At 38.9% G+C, this 17,349-nt stretch overlaps 1 protein-coding gene across 2 annotated transcripts in view; it reads left to right on the forward strand.

Moving 5' to 3' along the window:
- Window positions 1–567: 567 nt before the first annotated feature.
- SPTLC1 (serine palmitoyltransferase long chain base subunit 1) overlaps window positions 568–17,349 on the forward strand; it is a 34,854-nt gene continuing 18,072 nt past the window's right edge. The window contains exons 1-5 of one of the 2 annotated variants that reach the window (XM_071424733.1): window positions 568–674; window positions 2,305–2,412; window positions 11,083–11,177; window positions 15,892–15,985; window positions 16,441–16,513. In XM_071424733.1, coding sequence (XP_071280834.1) covers window positions 609–674; window positions 2,305–2,412; window positions 11,083–11,177; window positions 15,892–15,985; window positions 16,441–16,513 — 436 coding nt within the window. In that variant the 5' untranslated portion in view covers window positions 568–608. Of the gene's footprint in view, window positions 675–959; window positions 979–2,304; window positions 2,413–11,082; window positions 11,178–15,891; window positions 15,986–16,440; window positions 16,514–17,349 lie in introns of those variants that run through there. The other variant, XM_071424734.1, reaches the window with a different exon arrangement.

The raw sequence follows: 17,349 nt of genomic DNA on the forward strand, positions 1-17,349 counted from the left end.
ATATTAATACATCCATGTTTATCTTAGGCAAGTCCAATTTGTTGCTAATTTCGTTTAGTCAACACTGAAGGGTGCATCTATGTATATAAGTAAAGAGGGTGACAGAGAATGGAGTCAGGCTGTTCTCAGAGGTGCTGAGCAACAGGACAGGAGGCAATGGGTGGAAACTGAAGCACAGGAATTTTCACCTGAACGTGAAAACTTTACTGTGTACTGGAACAGGCTGCACAAAGAAGTTACGGAGCCTCCCTTATTGGAGAGATCCAAGAACTGTCTGGACACAACCCTATGCTCTGGGATGGCTCAGCTTGAACAGGGAGGTTGAACCAGATGACCGGCTGTGGTCCCTTCCAATCTGACCGATTCTGAGAGCCAGTGATTCTCTGATCTTCCCAGTGTAGCCTCGCTCCCTGACGAAGCTCTCCACAGGACACAGCAGGTCGGAGCGACGGCGGCCCGGGACGCGCAAGGGAAGGCCGCGCACGGAGCCCAGAGGCGCCGCTCCCCTGAGGGCAGCCGGGGCCGCGCCGCCCGCAAGGGGGCGCTCTGTGCCGCGCCGGGCCCGCCCTGGCGCGCGTGGGCGGAGAGGCGGAAGCGGCGGCGCGGCCATGGCGGCGGCGGCGGGCGTGGGGCAGCAGTGGGTGCTGGTGGAGATGGTCCAGGCCTTCTACGAGGTGCGGCCGGGCAGGCGCCCCGAGCGGAGCGGCCTGAGGGTGGCTTGGGGCGCAGGGAGCGGGGAGGTGTCCCCGGAGTTGCCCTGGGAACGACGGCGGTGGGCGGTGCTGGGTGGTGAATCGCGAGCTGGGTGCGGGTCGGTGCTGCGGGGTCGGGATGCGCTCGCTGAATAGTGTGAGTGCGACAGGGCTGTATATTGAAAATATACACGCACGTCTTGTTTCTCCAGGTTTATAAAACGACATTTAGGGCGTGTAGCAGAGCATGAAGCCTTAAGGTTCACAGGATTTTACTGGGGTCAAGGTTTGTAACTTAGAAATGTCGTTTGCAAAGGAAGAAACGGCGTTTAAATGTTTGGGCTTGAGTTCCCTCCTGGAAAACATCAGCTGTGCGTGTTTGTACCCAGGCTTTGTTTCGTGATGTTAAAAAGGATGTCCTGATGATAGGCGGTGTTTTTGTGTCCCTTCCTTTGGCAAAGGGTGGTAACTTTTAAAGAATGTATGCAAGATTTGCAGTCCAAATATAGAAGTGCTTAGCTAATGGAGCAGGTAGCACGCTCTAGTGCACTGAATCTAGGATAATTGTAAGCACTGAAAAGCACAGAGACTTCAGTGGGAATATAATGTGTGTCCTTTAGATGTCGTGTCATACGTGTTGTGTACGTATTCTTAATATGTTTGGTAAACAGAAACGTACTCTGCAATAGGTAGCATTTGTTATTTGCAGTTTGATATGCCATAGGACTCTTTACTGATTTTAAAAGCTTGCATCCAATTTACTCTAGTTTCTGGATGTGAGTTCTGCTTTGTTGATAGGTCAGATACCTCCAAAAATGTTGATGTGTGGGAGCAATTCCCCTGACTTGAAGAGAGAGTGTGCTCGTTTGTGTGCACTTTTAGTCTCTTAAAAATAATAGACAGGAGCCTTTCTGAAATGGAGTTACTAAACTCATCATCAGTCTTCACATCTACTTCAAACTAGCTGTGCTGCCAGAGCATACTGGTTTTTGTCCCCCAAGCACCGAAAGAGGATAACTTTTAACTTGCATCAACTCTGATTTGCTTTGTGTATTCCCACACTTTGTGTCCACACAAGAGAGTAAAGGACACAAGGACAAAACTATTTGAGCTGACCTAGTTGTTTTAAACCTGATCAAAGTGCCTGTAAAACTGGCAGAAGCTGCCTATAAGAACAGAATTGTCTTTCCTTGTAAATACTGGCTGTCCCTGCTGGTGGACTGTAGGTTACAAAAATGGAGATTTGAAGTGGCTTTGTATGGATGACACAGACTTTCAGGCTCTCAGGATACTTCTGCTTGTTTTGAAGGCTGCCTGTCTTCACAGGTGCTGGCTGGTGCAACCTGTATGTCTCAACAGCCTTTACTCTTGGTATTCAAATTATGTATATGAACAACAGACTAAATCCATTCAAACTTAAGTTAATAGCTACAAGTAATAGCTCAAAAACATTCCACTTTCATATAGTTAAAATTTTTACTGATTTAGAAATATATCAGCTGATGATCAGCTTTGGGTTTTATCTGGGTATGCTAGTAGGGACAAAATGGTTGTGTTGTGTCTGCTTCAAATAGAATTCTCTCTAGACTAATTTTTGTACTTTTGTTTTCAGGCTCCAGCTTACCATCTCATTTTAGAAGGAATTCTAATACTATGGATAATCAGGCTTCTTTTCTCCAAGACATATAAGCTTCAAGAACGATCTGATCTAACACTTAAGGTATGATGAAAAAATATTTCTCTTTAGAGAAACAGTTTATAGCAATTGATGTATTAGGTGTTGAACCAATGCTGCATTATAAATGGTCCTGCTTTTTTTTCTTCACTTCCAAGGTTAAGCTTACTTTGGACTTGGGAACTGCTTGTTGCTTAAACGTGTCAGTTTGTGCTTTTAAAGCGGCACTGTGTTTGAGAGTCTGAGAAATAAGAAAACTGATATGACAATGACTGTTAAGCTATGAAAAGCTGTCATAAGCTCTACTCAATGGAGGGCTTTATTTTAAAAATGGAAGAGCTATGTTAAAAATGCCCACCAAGCAAAATGAACTGTAAAATTGTAGATGGTAGGAAAATGCTCAAGCTGTATATGTAGTGTCTATGAGTAATAACTCTGAGAGTTTACAGTGGGTTCCGCAAAAATTCTACTTTAGCAGCAGTTTTCTTCTTTTGCAATGTCATCCTGAGAAAATAAAAAACTACTTGTGAAGACTGGAATTTCTTCTTGACTTCTGGCTGTAGACTATCACAAATGAATAAAGTTTGTTTTGAAGATGTCCCTGGACTAGTCTCAGAGTAGTGATATCCCTTATAAATAGGATAAAATACTGAAATTTCTTCATGATACTAAAGAAAGTTTGTGAAAGAAGTTTATGGGTATATGTAATTCCCATCTTTATCATGTGTTTGCATGCTTTTTGATCTTATTCTCACTAATAATGCACATTAAGGATTTGCGCTTAGTGTAATTCATCAATGAACAGGATGATGCAAGGACTGTAGGCACAAGTCTATAATTGTGAGCAAAACTGCAGGCAGTGTCCTCATTTGGGGAGCACTTATTAAACGAGGTTAGAGTGTTCTGGAGAACACTTCACCAGGTATTTATTGAGACAGCCAGCATGGCTTCACCAAGGGCAAGTCCTGCCTGACCAACCTAGTAGCCTTTCTGTGGTGGAGTGACTCCACTGGTGAACAAGGGAAGGTGGACAGGTGTCATTTACCTGGACTTGTGTAAAGCCTTTGACATGGTCCCCCTTGACATCCTTCTCTCCAAATTGGAGAGAAATGGATGTGATGGTAGGTGGATATGAAAGCAATTCAACCATCTCACCCAAAGGGTAGCGGTCATTGTCTCTGAGTCCCAATGGACATCAATGACAGGTGGTGTCCCTCAGGAATCTGTACTGGAATCACCGTTATTTAATATCTCAATATCTTAATTAATTTAATATCTTAATTAATGGCTTAGATGATGGGATCAAGTGCACCCTCAGCAATTTTGCACATGACACCAAGCTGAGTGCTATGGCTGACACACTTGAGGGAACAAGACAAAAAAGTGGGTCCATGGGAGTTTCATGAGGTTTAACAAGGCAAAGTGCAAGGTGCTGCACCTGGGTCAGAGCAACCTCTGGTATCAGCACAGGCTGGGGGTGAGCAGATGGAGAGCAGCCCTGTGAGAAGGACTTGGGAGTGCTGGTGGGTGAGAGGCTGCACATGACCCAGCCATGGGCACTCCCAGCCCAGAGAGCCAAACGTGTCCTGGGCTGCATCCAAAGCAGTGTGGGCAGCAGGGCCAGGGAGGGGATTCTGCCCCTCTGCTCTGCTCTGCTGAGAGCCCACCTGGAACCCTGCATCCAGCTCTGGGGTCCCAGCACAGGGAGGACATGGATTTGTTGGAGTTAGACCAGAGGAGGCCATCAAAATGATGAGAGGGATGAAGCACCTCTATTATGAGAAAATGCTGAGAGAATTATTTGGGATTGATTAGCCTGCAAAAGAGAAGGCTTAGGGGTGACCTAAGTGCAGCCTTCCAGCTCCTGAAGGAAGCCTACAAGAAAGATGGAGGGAACTATTTACAGGAGTGTGTAATGACAGTACAAGGGGGAATGGCTTCAAAGTGGCAGGTTTAGATTAGATACTAGGAAGGAATTCTTTACTGTGGGCTTGGTGAGGCACTGGCACAGATTGCCCAAAGAAGTGTTGGGTGCCCTATCCTTGGAAGGTGCTTAAAGCTGAATTGCATGGGGCTCTGAGCAACCTGGTCTAGTGGAAATTGTCCGTATCAATGGCAAGGATATTGGAACTAGATGGGCTTTATGTCCTTTCCAACCCAAATGCTTTTACGACTGGAGGCAGGAAGTGAACTAAGCAGGAATCAAGAATGGCTGATTCAGTTTTGTGCATGGAAGAGTTTGAATTGATCATGGGATACTTGAAGTTTGCTATCTTTGATAAGAATGACATAGGAGGAATGAATGCAAAGGGAGCTCCAGTGTGTTGAAACACTGAGTGCTCATATCATCTAGGAAGACATGCTGCTGCCTTAAAGTAGGCCCAGATTGTCCATCCAGAATCTAGTATAGTTCATCTACTAGAGTTTTTGTGCATCAGATAGTTTTAATTTTTAGTATTTTGGAGGATGCTTTTTTTGGTTTTAAGAGTCATTCTCTCTGGAGCAGAAGGCAGGAAAAGGCTCTTTGCAACTCTTGGATAATTGGTGACCCAAAAAAGATGAAACCTGTCTTTTCCTTACAAAGTAAGAAATTGGCTCATATATCTCTATATGCTTCTTGGATTTTATCATGCAGTTGCAGGTCATCATCTTAATTCATGACTGACCATTTTGCTGAAGCTGAGGAAAGAACGCAGACAAATCTCTAATAGTGCTGTGTGGGGAAGAAAATTGTTCTGTGTCTGTTTAACTGAGGGCAGTAAACAACTGGGAGACTGCACATGTAGCCAGTCTGCTACAGTGGAAGAAAGGGTTTAGAAAGGTGTCAGGAGGAAAAATGTGGAAATGGCTTAAGCTTAAATAACCTTACCAGGATGACATTTATCCATAGTATTATTATTAAAATAGTATTATTCCATTAAAATTCTTTGTCAGGACAGCTGTTAACAGGCTTTCTGAAAAAGAGAAGCATGCAAATATGTTATTGTTGTGATAATTTTGTTGAGATTTATAAAAACTTTTCTGAGTTTAAAGGGTGAAAAGGAATGTGAATGCTAATAAAATGCAACCGGACATCAAGAATTACCTTGTATATAGACTAGATACATTGATTCACTCTGCAGATTACAGACACGAAAAGTTACAGAGTGCCGGTGACCGATATTACAGTGAAGGGTTTGACTGTTAGACACCACTGGCTTGTACCTTTATCTTGACGGCAAAAAAAAAAAAAAAAAAAAAAATAGCATGGGTGAAATGCTCTTTGTTCTGATCCTGTGTTCAAGCTGGCTAACCCTGAAGACAGTGCAAGTTAGAGTAGCTGATCTATCACTGATCTTTGAAGATGGAAGTAGTGGTTGCTTTAGGAAGAACTGTATTTGGAAGGGAAAGTCTTGTCTACAGGTTCACTGAAGGTAAGCATAAATGCAGCAGTGTGAATAGTGTGAATACATCTTCTACAGTTGGAGGAGTTAGGCAAACTGATACATCAGAGTCGCAGAATGATTCCATTTCTCCGTCCACAGTGTAGAAAATTCTTGTGAAGAGAGCTCATATATTTTGTGTAGGGGAATAGCCGTGAACACAGAGAGAGACATGCTTTCTCCTTAAATGTCATGAAAAATCTGCACCTAACTGGCACTAAATCTGCACTAGTCTGTGTTGTGGATTAACCCCAGTGGGCCTGAATGCTGCTCACAGAGCAAAGGAAGAGTAAAAGCAAGAAAACTTGTGAGTGAATGTAGAATTATTTAGTAAGCAAAGGAAAGCGTAAGAAGACAGAAAACAAGACAAGTAATGTCACACTCACCACCTCCAATGGATGGACCAATATCAGACAGTTCCCAAACAAAAGGTGACTAAATTCCTTAAAGCCTCTCGTCTCCTTTTATTGCTGTGTGGCATCATACAGTATGAAATCTATTTTTCATTAGTACAAGCCTGATTTTGTTCTTTCACAATCTCTCAGGCATGCACCACTCTATTCACTGTGGGGAGAGAGTGTGGACCGTGCAAAAGCTGTTCAGCAAGAAATACAACTTTAGTGTTTTACCAACATTGTTTTGGCCGCAGCACTGTGTGAGCTGCTATGAAGGAAATTCCCACCATCACAGCCAGACCCAGTCCAGTCTGGTTCATACAATACAGGATCCCATACAGCCAAACTTCTGTGTGTGTGTTCATCTACATGTAGAAACATGCCAGCTGTTCAGCAAGGAGACTGCTACTGGTTTGCTTTCTGTCTTCTTCTAGTTTGAGTCATGCTGTGGTGTCCAGGTCTTTACCACACCAGAAAGAAATACTAGCTTACTCAGGTACAGCCACTGGAGACAGGCCTGCTCAGGTGGTAGAGCACACACTACTTTTGTGCCAGCCATTCATGTAATGGTACTGGAAGTTTCTTTGTGAGTTATTGTTGGGAATGCTGCCAGAGCAGAGCTGGCTCCATGTAATAAATATTAAAGAATACAATTACTGCACAGCCGTCTTAGTGATCTGTTAGGACAAGTCAGTCCTGGGGAACAAGAAGGAAATTATATATTGTGCAACCTAGTGCACTTAGGAGTCATGCTTCTAAAATCATGAAGAAATCCACTCTGAAGGTGGATTCTAGGTTCAGTTAAATGTGTAGCAAGAGTACTGTGAAATCCAGTGCAGAAATCACCTTTCACCTGGCCAACTCTTATGCTTTGGTAATAGTGTTTGTAAGTATTCCTACTGCTTCTTTTAGAAGACATTATCCCCCAAATCTTTAACTAAAAAGATGGAGTGCTTCTTTGATACTGTAAGTTCCTGATAGTTCAGTGTTTTAGGAAACATAAATAAGTCTATGGCTACAGAGGGTGCTAGACATAGATTCTTATGGGCTTTCACACAAAGTAAAATGTATAGAGAGTGACAAAGTGACAATGAGGACTGGAGTGGGCTGTAGAAGTTTGCATGGCAGCATTTAGCTATGTGTGAAAGGAAGGTGCCCTACAGGTCTGTTTGTCTTTCACTCTGCAATAAATGATAATGTTACTGAGCTTTTCTCTCAAAATCTCTGAAGTACTAAGAGTCACATCTTCCCATTTGCAAATAGGAGGAATAGTTTTTTTCTTTGGTTTTAGAATTTCCACTAATAATTGCATTAGTAGTGTGGGATGCATTTTATTTGAGTGATACTGGTCAGGAGGCTGGAAAATTGGAGACAAATGTTTAATATGTGGCTGAGAAATACATTGACCTTGAGAGCTGTTTTGCAGGTACAGCATAGACTAATCAGATGTTGTTCTATAGGGAATAGCAGGAGTAGTCTGCTTTTGTTAAGGTTTTCAGTAATTCTGAGCTGAGACTCCCTAGGTAGGTACAATTTCTCTTATGTATGGGCATACATACATACTTTGAAAGAAAGAAATTTCTAACTGGCATGCCCATTATTTGTGCCAGTTTATCCCATTATGTAACATGAGTCTAGAAATACTGTGAAATTAAAGACTTATTTGAGGACCAGTAAATAAAAAGTTTTATTAATATTTTGATATTAATGTAGATTATGCACGTGTGATATCATTTCAGAACACTAATGCTAGCTAAGAACTATTTTCATAAACAGAATTGCTACCTTTTCTTAAGAATGTGGGTAAACAAGGCAACTTTTTTTAATAATTTGGGTTGAATGTGTTTACACCTTAATATTTTCCGTACCCAAGGTATATGGCAATTAAAAAGTAAAATCCACAGTAGAATGCAACCACCCAAACAATTGTATATGTATCTGTGGGTATCTGTGTGTATTTAGAAAAACAGATTCTAGATGTTTTTATGTGTAAATGTGCACAAACGAATTCAAGATTCTACTACATGTAGGATTAGGCTTCAGAGAGCCAGAAAGTTCAGAGTCCAAGGGATACTGGGGCTGGAAAAGTCATGCCTAGGAGATCACAGCAAGGTACCAACATTGTTGCCTCCACACGATTCTAATACGGGACTCCCATGGAGGTGGGGACTTCAGCCTCTGCACCAAGCTTCCATTATGGTTAGGGCTCAGAGAGCCAGAAAGCCTAAAGCTAAATGTATAAAAAGGTATGTATATTGTAATTTATAAGATATAGTTATAAGCATTTTAGAGATTGTATTTTCATGTTTGTTATGTGTTAGCTATAAAATAAAATATATACAATTTATAATGTTATGTATATTTTATTTATTGCTTATACAAATTAAAAGTAATTATAAAAGGGCAAGAGGAAAAATTGGGGGATGAGTTCATGTACACTGCAGTCCAAGAAAGTGGAAACAAAGTTTTGAGTTCATTCTCTTCATCAGGTGAATGTTTTCAGTGCAACAAACTAAGGAGAAATATGCAAATCAAATACATATTGAGGACATTACAATGTGAATTAAAAAGATGGTTTCTCTCTATGTTTGAAAAGTAACTTTTTTTTTTAATATTGGTGTGAAATTTTATCTGTTTAGGAGGTAAAAGATAAAAGTACTCTGATGTTGGGTTACTACGTGAAAGTCTGCTTCTGCCATGTCTTTTTGTTGAGAGGAAGATGGTCATGTTTACCCTGAACAGTCAGAAGGGCAGGCCAGTGTAGTGAGGTATTTGGTGAATGGAAGGAGGAAAGGGTTTGCAGTGGCTAGTCTGCAGTGGTGGGTGGCTGGTTTAGATTGAGAGCAGTGCTTATTTTAATCATCAATGTCTCCAGTCCCCTCCTCTGCTAAGAGCTGGTGGAAACAGATGACATAAGATGTGAGTATGCAAATGTTTGTCTATGTCCATGAAAAAGCAAAATGCTGTGTAATGGATGAGGAGAATGAATGTGAGCTAGAATTATTGAAATGGTGTTGTTTGAAAGGACAATTACATTTCTCCTGTATATTCTAAGAGAATATACAGTAGAAGAGAAAAATTAGGATGTTGCCATGTCTCATCTGTGGCTTGTAACCTGTGCTGTTCAGTTTGTGTGCAGCAAAGATTTTAAAGGGAAGAGTAGAGACTTCTTAGAAATGAATGTGAGTGGGGGATAGGAATACTAATTAGGAATTGCTTGTTATCTTTATGTTCATAGATCTTAACTGTAATTGGAATGTGCTAATTTATTGTAGTTGCAGTGTCCATCTATACATACTTTTTTTCTTTCCGCTAAACTCTTTGACAAAAGTATTTTAATTGAGCTTGTGTCCTCAGCAGCTAAACTGTTTGATGATATTTTGCACACTTAGCTCAAAAATTTGACTTTAATGAAAAAAGCTAAGTACATGCTTACACGCTTTTAATTCTGCTTTCTTTGAAGAAAATGAATTTTATGTTGCCTGCTCTGCCTTAAAGCTGTTAAAATGTTCTGTATTCTGTGTTTTCAGAAGAAATACCAGGTAGTCCTGAAAGACCTGAAGTCTTTCCCTCTAAAGCATTTGATGTCAAATAAAGCTTTTCTTATTTATTCTTCCATAACTGACAGGCAGGCTGCACCCATTTCTCACCTGATTTATTCTGCTGCCTAATTAAAACAAAACCCAATAAATCTCCCCTGCTAAAACCCCAAACCAAAATGAAACACAACACCAGCAAACAGCTCCGTGCTCCAAAATGAATGCAAAACTCTTGATTCTAGATACACTATACATTAGGGATTTGGGGCCTTTTGACAACTACTGCAGGAGCAGAGTGAAGGCTGCATGAGCATATGTCCTGCTTTTTGATTGTTGGAGGTATTTTTGAGCTCTTTTGGAAAGGTATAAGATACTGCTGGACAACTGCAGCACAGGGCGTGTTTTCCCTATAGCATCAGCTAGTCTAGGTTGGGATTGGGACTCTTGTGGGTTCTAGTTTAGGTATATATCCCATCCTGCTTTTGCTGACTTAGTTTTCATCTGGATCTGAATGAGGCTTTTGTCTGTTTTTTTTAGCTGCTTCTGCTAGCACAAGAAACAGGACTGTTTGGATGGGAGAGGACTGCACAGTAGCAGCTGCTGGCTTGCAGTGTGGTGGATTAGCACCCTTAGTGTAAAATTATGTCTTTCATTTTTTATTTTCCACACAGACAGTAATATGGTACAGAGATGCCCACTAATGTTGTGAGGATGTCATTTTCTTTCTTGGGCTATGGTTGTGGTTCCACTCTAAGATTAACCTGAATTCAGGTACTACTTTGAAAATTAATGTGACCTCAGTATTCCTCCATGGTTAGGTGTAGAATATGTGGTTTAGTAGTTGTTGTTACCTTTTCTTGAGCATTTGACAGTTTTTCTCCAGTGTATCCTTCTCACGTATTTGTTACTTTGCTAAATATTTTTATGCTATTATTCTTGAAACAGCACTGTTGAAGACTTGGGAATGTAAATTGAGGCAATCTATATAAAATTTTTATGTAATTCATATTCAGTTACATAAACTGTAGAGGAGTATTTTCATATTTAACAGATTGAATAGAACAGTATTGATTAAAATTTGGCAGGGATGTCATGTTAGTATCTTGGTTATAGTGTAAGATCTTTAATACACAGACATATCTGGTCTGTGTTTCTTTATATCTTATTCCCTTTCTGATTTCATAATTGTGGGCCTCGCATTTAAAGATTCTGAGATAATACCAGTTTTAAGTGTCTCAGAAAGATGACATGTACTAGTATACATGATTTTTAATACAGTTGTTATCAACTGTTTATTAATGCATAATATATTTTCTAGGGGAATCCCTTCTCAAACAGTATTTCTTTTCTCCTGATCAGGAAAAAGAAGAGTTGATTGAAGAATGGCAGCCAGAGCCTCTTGTACCTCCTGTGCCAAAAGATCACCCAGCTCTCAATTACAACATTGTTTCAGGGTAAATGTAACCAAAATAAATTCTGTTTACTTATTTTGACTCAAATACTTGATATTCATATTCAGCAGCATATTGCTCATTAAGCATCTCCATATCCTTAAAACCTTTAATAAATGAATTGCACTTTGAGAGAGCAGGACTGAATTTGCCTCTGAAGAGGTCTTGGTTTTGTAACATTATCAAGAGTATTTAGTAAGAAAATCTTTCTTACTTTAAATGTTGTCTTTGGTTTGTTTTTGGTTTTCTTTTTTCAATATTGGGGGTAGGAGAAGGAATGTTGTATCTTTGCCTTCATTGTGGTTCTCTATTCTTTGGTATTAATTTGTTTCATATTTCCTGAAAACATAGACTTAGACCTGCAAAGGATACTACTGGATACTACTTTTTTGCATCATCACTAATCACTTTAAAGAAACTCCGTGTATAGCCACTTGGCACTTTTCTTTGCTTTAACCCCAGCCAACAGCAAAACCCCATGCAGCCACTCACTCCCTCATCAGTGGGACTGGGTAGAGAATTTGAAGGGTCATGAATTGAGATGAAGAGTTTTATAGGGAAAGCAAAAGCTATGCAAACAAGCAAAGCTAAACAAGGAATTCATCCAGTGCTTCCCATGGGCAGGCAGGTGTTCATGTCCAGGTCAGCAGGGGGGCCCCATCACATGTAACAGTTACTTGGGAACACAAATGACATCACTCCAAACGTGCCCTCCTTCCTCCTTCTTTCACTCACTTTATATACTGAGCATGTCATGTGGATGGACCCTTTGGTCAGTTTGGGTCACCTGTCTTGGCTGTGTCTCCTCCCAAACTCCCACACACCTCTTAACTTCCTTGCTAGCATGGCAGTATGAAAAGTAGAATAAGCCTTGGCTCTCTGTGTAAGCCCTACGCAGCAATAACAAAGTCATCTCTATATTATCAACCCTGTGTTCAGCACAAATGCAAAACACAGCCCCATACCAGCAGTCATTGTTAAGAAAATTGACTCCACCCCAAGCCCAGCACACACTTAATGAAAAGCTGTTTTTCTTTGGACAATCAGAATTGGAAATTCTGTATGGTAAAGCTGTTTTGTGAGGAAATTTATGGCTCAGTGTTGCTTTCTTGCATTACAAGGCTTTTAAAATGTTTGATGACTTAAGCAAGAGTCACATTATTTCAGAAATTGCTTTGAAGCTTCTTTTTACAATCTTCAGATTTGCACATCACTAGCTTTTACTTAGTAATCATTCGTAATATCCTTTTATTTTCACTAATGATTTGAAATAATTTAGTGTCATAGTGAGGTACATTTTGATGGTTTCACTACCACAGAAAAGTGCCATGGAAAAGTGATGTCTGTTTTAATTAACTGTGATGTGAACAATTCTTCTGTAATTTTTCAGAATTTTGAAACAAGCTGTACTGTAAAGCTAAAGGAAGTGTTGACTGTTTAAAAAATAGAACAAATATATCTTTTAGAGTTATTCAGAAAATGTTTAAATTATTAGAACTTTCTAGTGCTTATGGCTAGGAAATTTGTTGTGACAGAATGTTAATGTGTTGTGACTATTAAACTCAACAGTGGCTGTGGGGAAAACTTGACATTTGTCTTGTAATATTTAAGCTGCCAACTGACTACTTCCCCACAAGTTGCTCAACAGCTGTAGACTGTAGCTTTGACTGTAAACTTAAAACATATTTCAGAGTTAATACAGGAAGAAAAATGATCCAGATTTCATCTCAAGATGATCAAGAGCATTTCCTCTTTTTTTACCAGTATTTTAGGGAGACCCTATCTATTGAGGTAGTCTTCTTTCAATTCTTTTCATGTCTTAATGTCTGTAATGAGTGGTGATTTACAAAAATCCTAATCATAAACCAGTTTATATTTGAAGGAACCTTTAAAGGTAATCTCATTTCTACTGTTGCCATTTGGACACCTTCCACTAGACCACGTTGCTCCAAGCCCCAACCTGCCTGGTGTTGAACACTTTCAGGGATGGAGCATCCACAGCTTCTCTGGGCAGCCTGTTCTAGTGCCTCACAACTCTCATTATCTTTATAATACTGTGTGTTTACGGTAATATTTGGGGATTATAAAAGCTCATAAGCACTACAGAAAAATGAAGTATTTCAGTAAAAATTTTGACTTGCTGTATGTGTGAGGCAGATTTTCTCCTCCCTCAGCAGGCTGTGCATTTTGTACCCTGCATTCATATTCTCCTTTCTGCATAGTCAAGTAACGTTACCAAATGAAGAGGAAAGCCAAAACCTCAGACATGTCCTAATCAAAAAAGTGATCCATCTTGAACCAGTGCTGAAGAAGGTACCCACAAAAGCTTTCAGCAGTTCAGAAATTAGTTACTCCTTGTGGTAGCCTTTCTCAGAACTAATCCATGCGAAATAGCTTAGTTGTATGAGATCTCACTCAGAAAATGTAAATCTGTTTTGTAGAACAATACATCTGAAAGATTTTCATGCTAATTCTTCTTCTGCTTTAAAGTAGAAGTCACATCATCAGTACCTTCATAACTTTGTTTTCTTCTGTGACTGATTTTTTTCAATATATGAAACACTTAAGTGAGAGGCCCAAGAATAGTGGACATGCTCTCAGTCCTTAAAAGACAATTTCTAGAGGAGTAGCTTGCATGTTCTTTGAATATAGCTTGAAATGATATTTTAATTTACTGTTTAAGCTGGATCATTCAGTATATCATAACTGTTGTTCCTAACTATGATACCTAATGCACTATTACACTAGGGGAAGGGAGATACATGCAAAGATAAAAAATTAAATGGTTCAGGGTTTTCCTTTTCCAAAGACTTACTCTTGTTGTAAGGCAGGGTTTATGATGTGGTCAATATCAATGCTTTATATATTATTATATATTATATAAATTATTAACTGAAATACCCTTTTCCATTTATGTTTTTGTTATTGTTTCTTTAGAAGTTGGGGTAAAATTCTGATAGAAAGGGGTTGCCAAGTTTTCATGAGGGCTACAGCTTTATAACAGCCAAGTTATTGGTGAAACATTGGTGTGTTTTCTAGGTTTGAGAGATGGAGCTGTGAGGGAAATTGCTGTAAATTTACCAGATTTGATAGTATGCTGGGAATATACTGAATCTCATGTTAGTGACAAAATGTATATATATGTACAGGTCTGCTCTGGTGAACATCTGTGAAATGAAGTAATTATTTCACTCATTAGGACATCCAGACTTTGGTACAGCTCATTGATGAGCTAGACAGAGGAGCAGATCCAGGTATATTTTTAATGGCAGTCAGTTCCCTAAGACAGTTTGCTGCACATTTCTATAATGCTACTACTGTGCAGGAGATGCACTGCTGTAATGCAGGACAGCTCCTTTGTGGGGACAGGTTCAGCATTCAAAAGATGAACGTGCACTGTGTGAGTAGAAAGCTTTGTAAAGCTGTGTAGTAAACTTTTGCAATTGTTTAGTTGAAGCAACATGTGCTGAATTTTGTCAAGTGAACAGGTATAACTCAAGATCGTGGAGTTTTTAAAAGCGAAGTTCAGGCAGTACAGAGTTTTTCTTAACTTGCAGTGAATAGCTTGGACTTAAAAGTTATTTGCTCTGCACACGAAATGTAGCCATTGAAATATTGTCAGCCACCAGATTTGGAACAGCTGTGCACAGGCATTTGAGATTGGAGCAGCCCTGTTTAATTTTGCTGAAGAAAATTGCCCAATGCTAGTTTTCCACACAGGAAAAGCATGTGTCTGAGGAATAGCATAGAATCTCATCTGTTATGTTTGACAGCAAGTATAGAAATGGGCAGACATAGGGTTTTGTATTTGGCTTAGATTTGAGACTTCTTAACACTCCAAGTGATTAATGAAAATTTTTTAACTTATTGTATTGATGTGTATAATTGCCAGAACAGGTTTGCTTATAGAACACAGTACACAGATATGATGCTTTTATTTAAAGGGATTAATATTTTACTTATTCCAATTTCTTTGTTTGTTTTTGTTTACCTAAATCACAATTTTTTTAGGGCAGAAATTTTTTGCCCTTTACTTCATGTATATTATACTCCTGTTCATTTGCTAGTTCATTTGCTAGTAGTGTGTGTTTTCAGACTTTCTCTGTTTCCTGATTACATTAATTACTCAAATCATTCTAGATTAAACTGAATTTGAAACTTGAGATGATAGCTAATACAATAGTTTCACCCACTTACAGCTACTGTCTATATTTCAATAGCCATATCAGTAGAAGATAGGTATTCTGGGGTTGCTTTATGACAAAAACATTGATTTTGAATTAATTTTTCATTTGGAAGTAAGAGCAATGAGATATCCTTTTCATTTTTAGTACTTCTTGAAAATAGATATCACTTTGCTTTTAGAAGAGAAGTTTTATGTATCTCTTCAGGGGTCATCTTTCTATGAATTAAGTTTTCAACAAGGAATCATTAAATATATCAAGAACTTATTTACAGTTTCTTTATTAAATTACAGGAATATAGGTTTTGTTGAGTATATTTGTGTCTTGACATTGAACTTAAGTACTGTTTGGCAGCTGCAACAGAAGTCGTAGAAAGAGGGAATCTTGAAAAACCTGGGTGCCTTCTATTGTTGAAAACAGAACTCCTCTATTAACTGTTTATGATGTTTATGTCTGTTGGAATTCATATAGGCCTTTCCCTTCCCTCCAAAACTCTTAATTCATAACAATAGGTCTGTATTTTTTTTTTTCAGTCCTCCCACCCATATAATCACTGTTAATGGCAAGGAATGTATAAACTTTGCATCATTTAACTTCCTTGGACTTTTGAATAATGAAAAAGTTAAGGTGAGTTCTTCCTTCCAGTTATTCTATTTGTGTGATTATTCCTCTTTTACTTTGTATGTTATTTCTGGATAAAGAATACTGAAAACTTGAACTTCATCAATAACATATATTGCTATAGCAGGAAGTAAGATTATAAATCTCATAATGTTGTTCTAGTCAAGTTTTGTTTTTACTGAAGTTTAATCTGGTGTACTTACTGCACACCTAGATGATTATCAAGTTAGATTAGTATTTAATGTCCTTAAATATTAGAATGAGTGGTGCTTAAACAGTCATCTAAAGTAGTTTTGAGGTGAAATTAGTTACAGAATTCAGTACATTATTATACTTTCTGTGAAGCAGGTCATCTTACATGATACAAAAAGTCATCTTTGTACATTAGTGTAAAATTGTCAGTGTGAAGTGTATATGAAAACAAATGTCGAAACATTTCACATAATTTTTTCCTATTAAAGAATGCAGCCCAGGCTTCTCTGAAGAAATATGGTGTTGGCACTTGTGGACCCAGAGGATTCTATGGTACTTTCGGTGAGTAACTTTCTTTGATCTGCCTTTAAAGACGTTCAGACTAGTTTGGTAAGCCAGCCAGAATAGTCCAATATATAAGCAAAAAGTTATTCCTGTTGCTCTGAAGAACAGTTATCCTCTAACACACATTTTACTGTAGTTGTTGAGGATTGGCAGTGTTTATTCTTTCTGGCTTTGTTTCTTATTATTTTATCTCTTTTCTTACTCTTTCTGATGCTGGTCTTTGAAAAGAATTGCAAAGTTTGTAATCTGTTCTAGTTCTGGTAACCATAGTAGAAAGAGAAAATAAACGTATTAGAATTTATTAATTCACAGTGTCTGGAAGTGTAAATGTAAGCGCGAATTAAACTTTCTGCGGGGACCACAAGGGGGCAGTCTGATTTCTGTGATAACTACTGTGACCACTTCTGTGACTACTAATGCTGTAGCCAGGATGAAGTTTTCCTCTACTGATAAGCTGTGCAGGTGTTACTAAGAAAAGGGTTTGTTTTCGTTCTTTTTAATAAGTTGCAAGTTCTTAAGTATTGGGTTCTGGACATAGTTCTTCACAGGCACTTATATTTTTAAATATTGCATGTAAACCAAAGAGTTAAACATTAATTGCTGCACAGTTACAGGCTAAAACCATCAAGTTTGTGAACTTTCTAGTCTCTCCCCAGAGATGACGGAATTCAGAGGGGGTCTATACTCAAATTATTTCATAGAGTTAACTTCCTGTAGCCTTGATTTGAATTCAAAACAAGCTTGAGCTTTTCTTGATTAGTCAGACTAGTTCCAAAAGTGATTAACTAGTTGCTATGCCTAATTTGATGTGGTATAAGTCTATCTATCAGAAC

The sequence above is a fragment of the Agelaius tricolor genome, unplaced genomic scaffold (genome assembly GCF_023055355.1).
Source record: "Agelaius tricolor isolate 1412-34295 unplaced genomic scaffold, bAgeTri1.0.p SCAF_4, whole genome shotgun sequence".
In the NCBI taxonomy this organism is placed as follows: Eukaryota; Metazoa; Chordata; class Aves; order Passeriformes; family Icteridae; genus Agelaius; species Agelaius tricolor.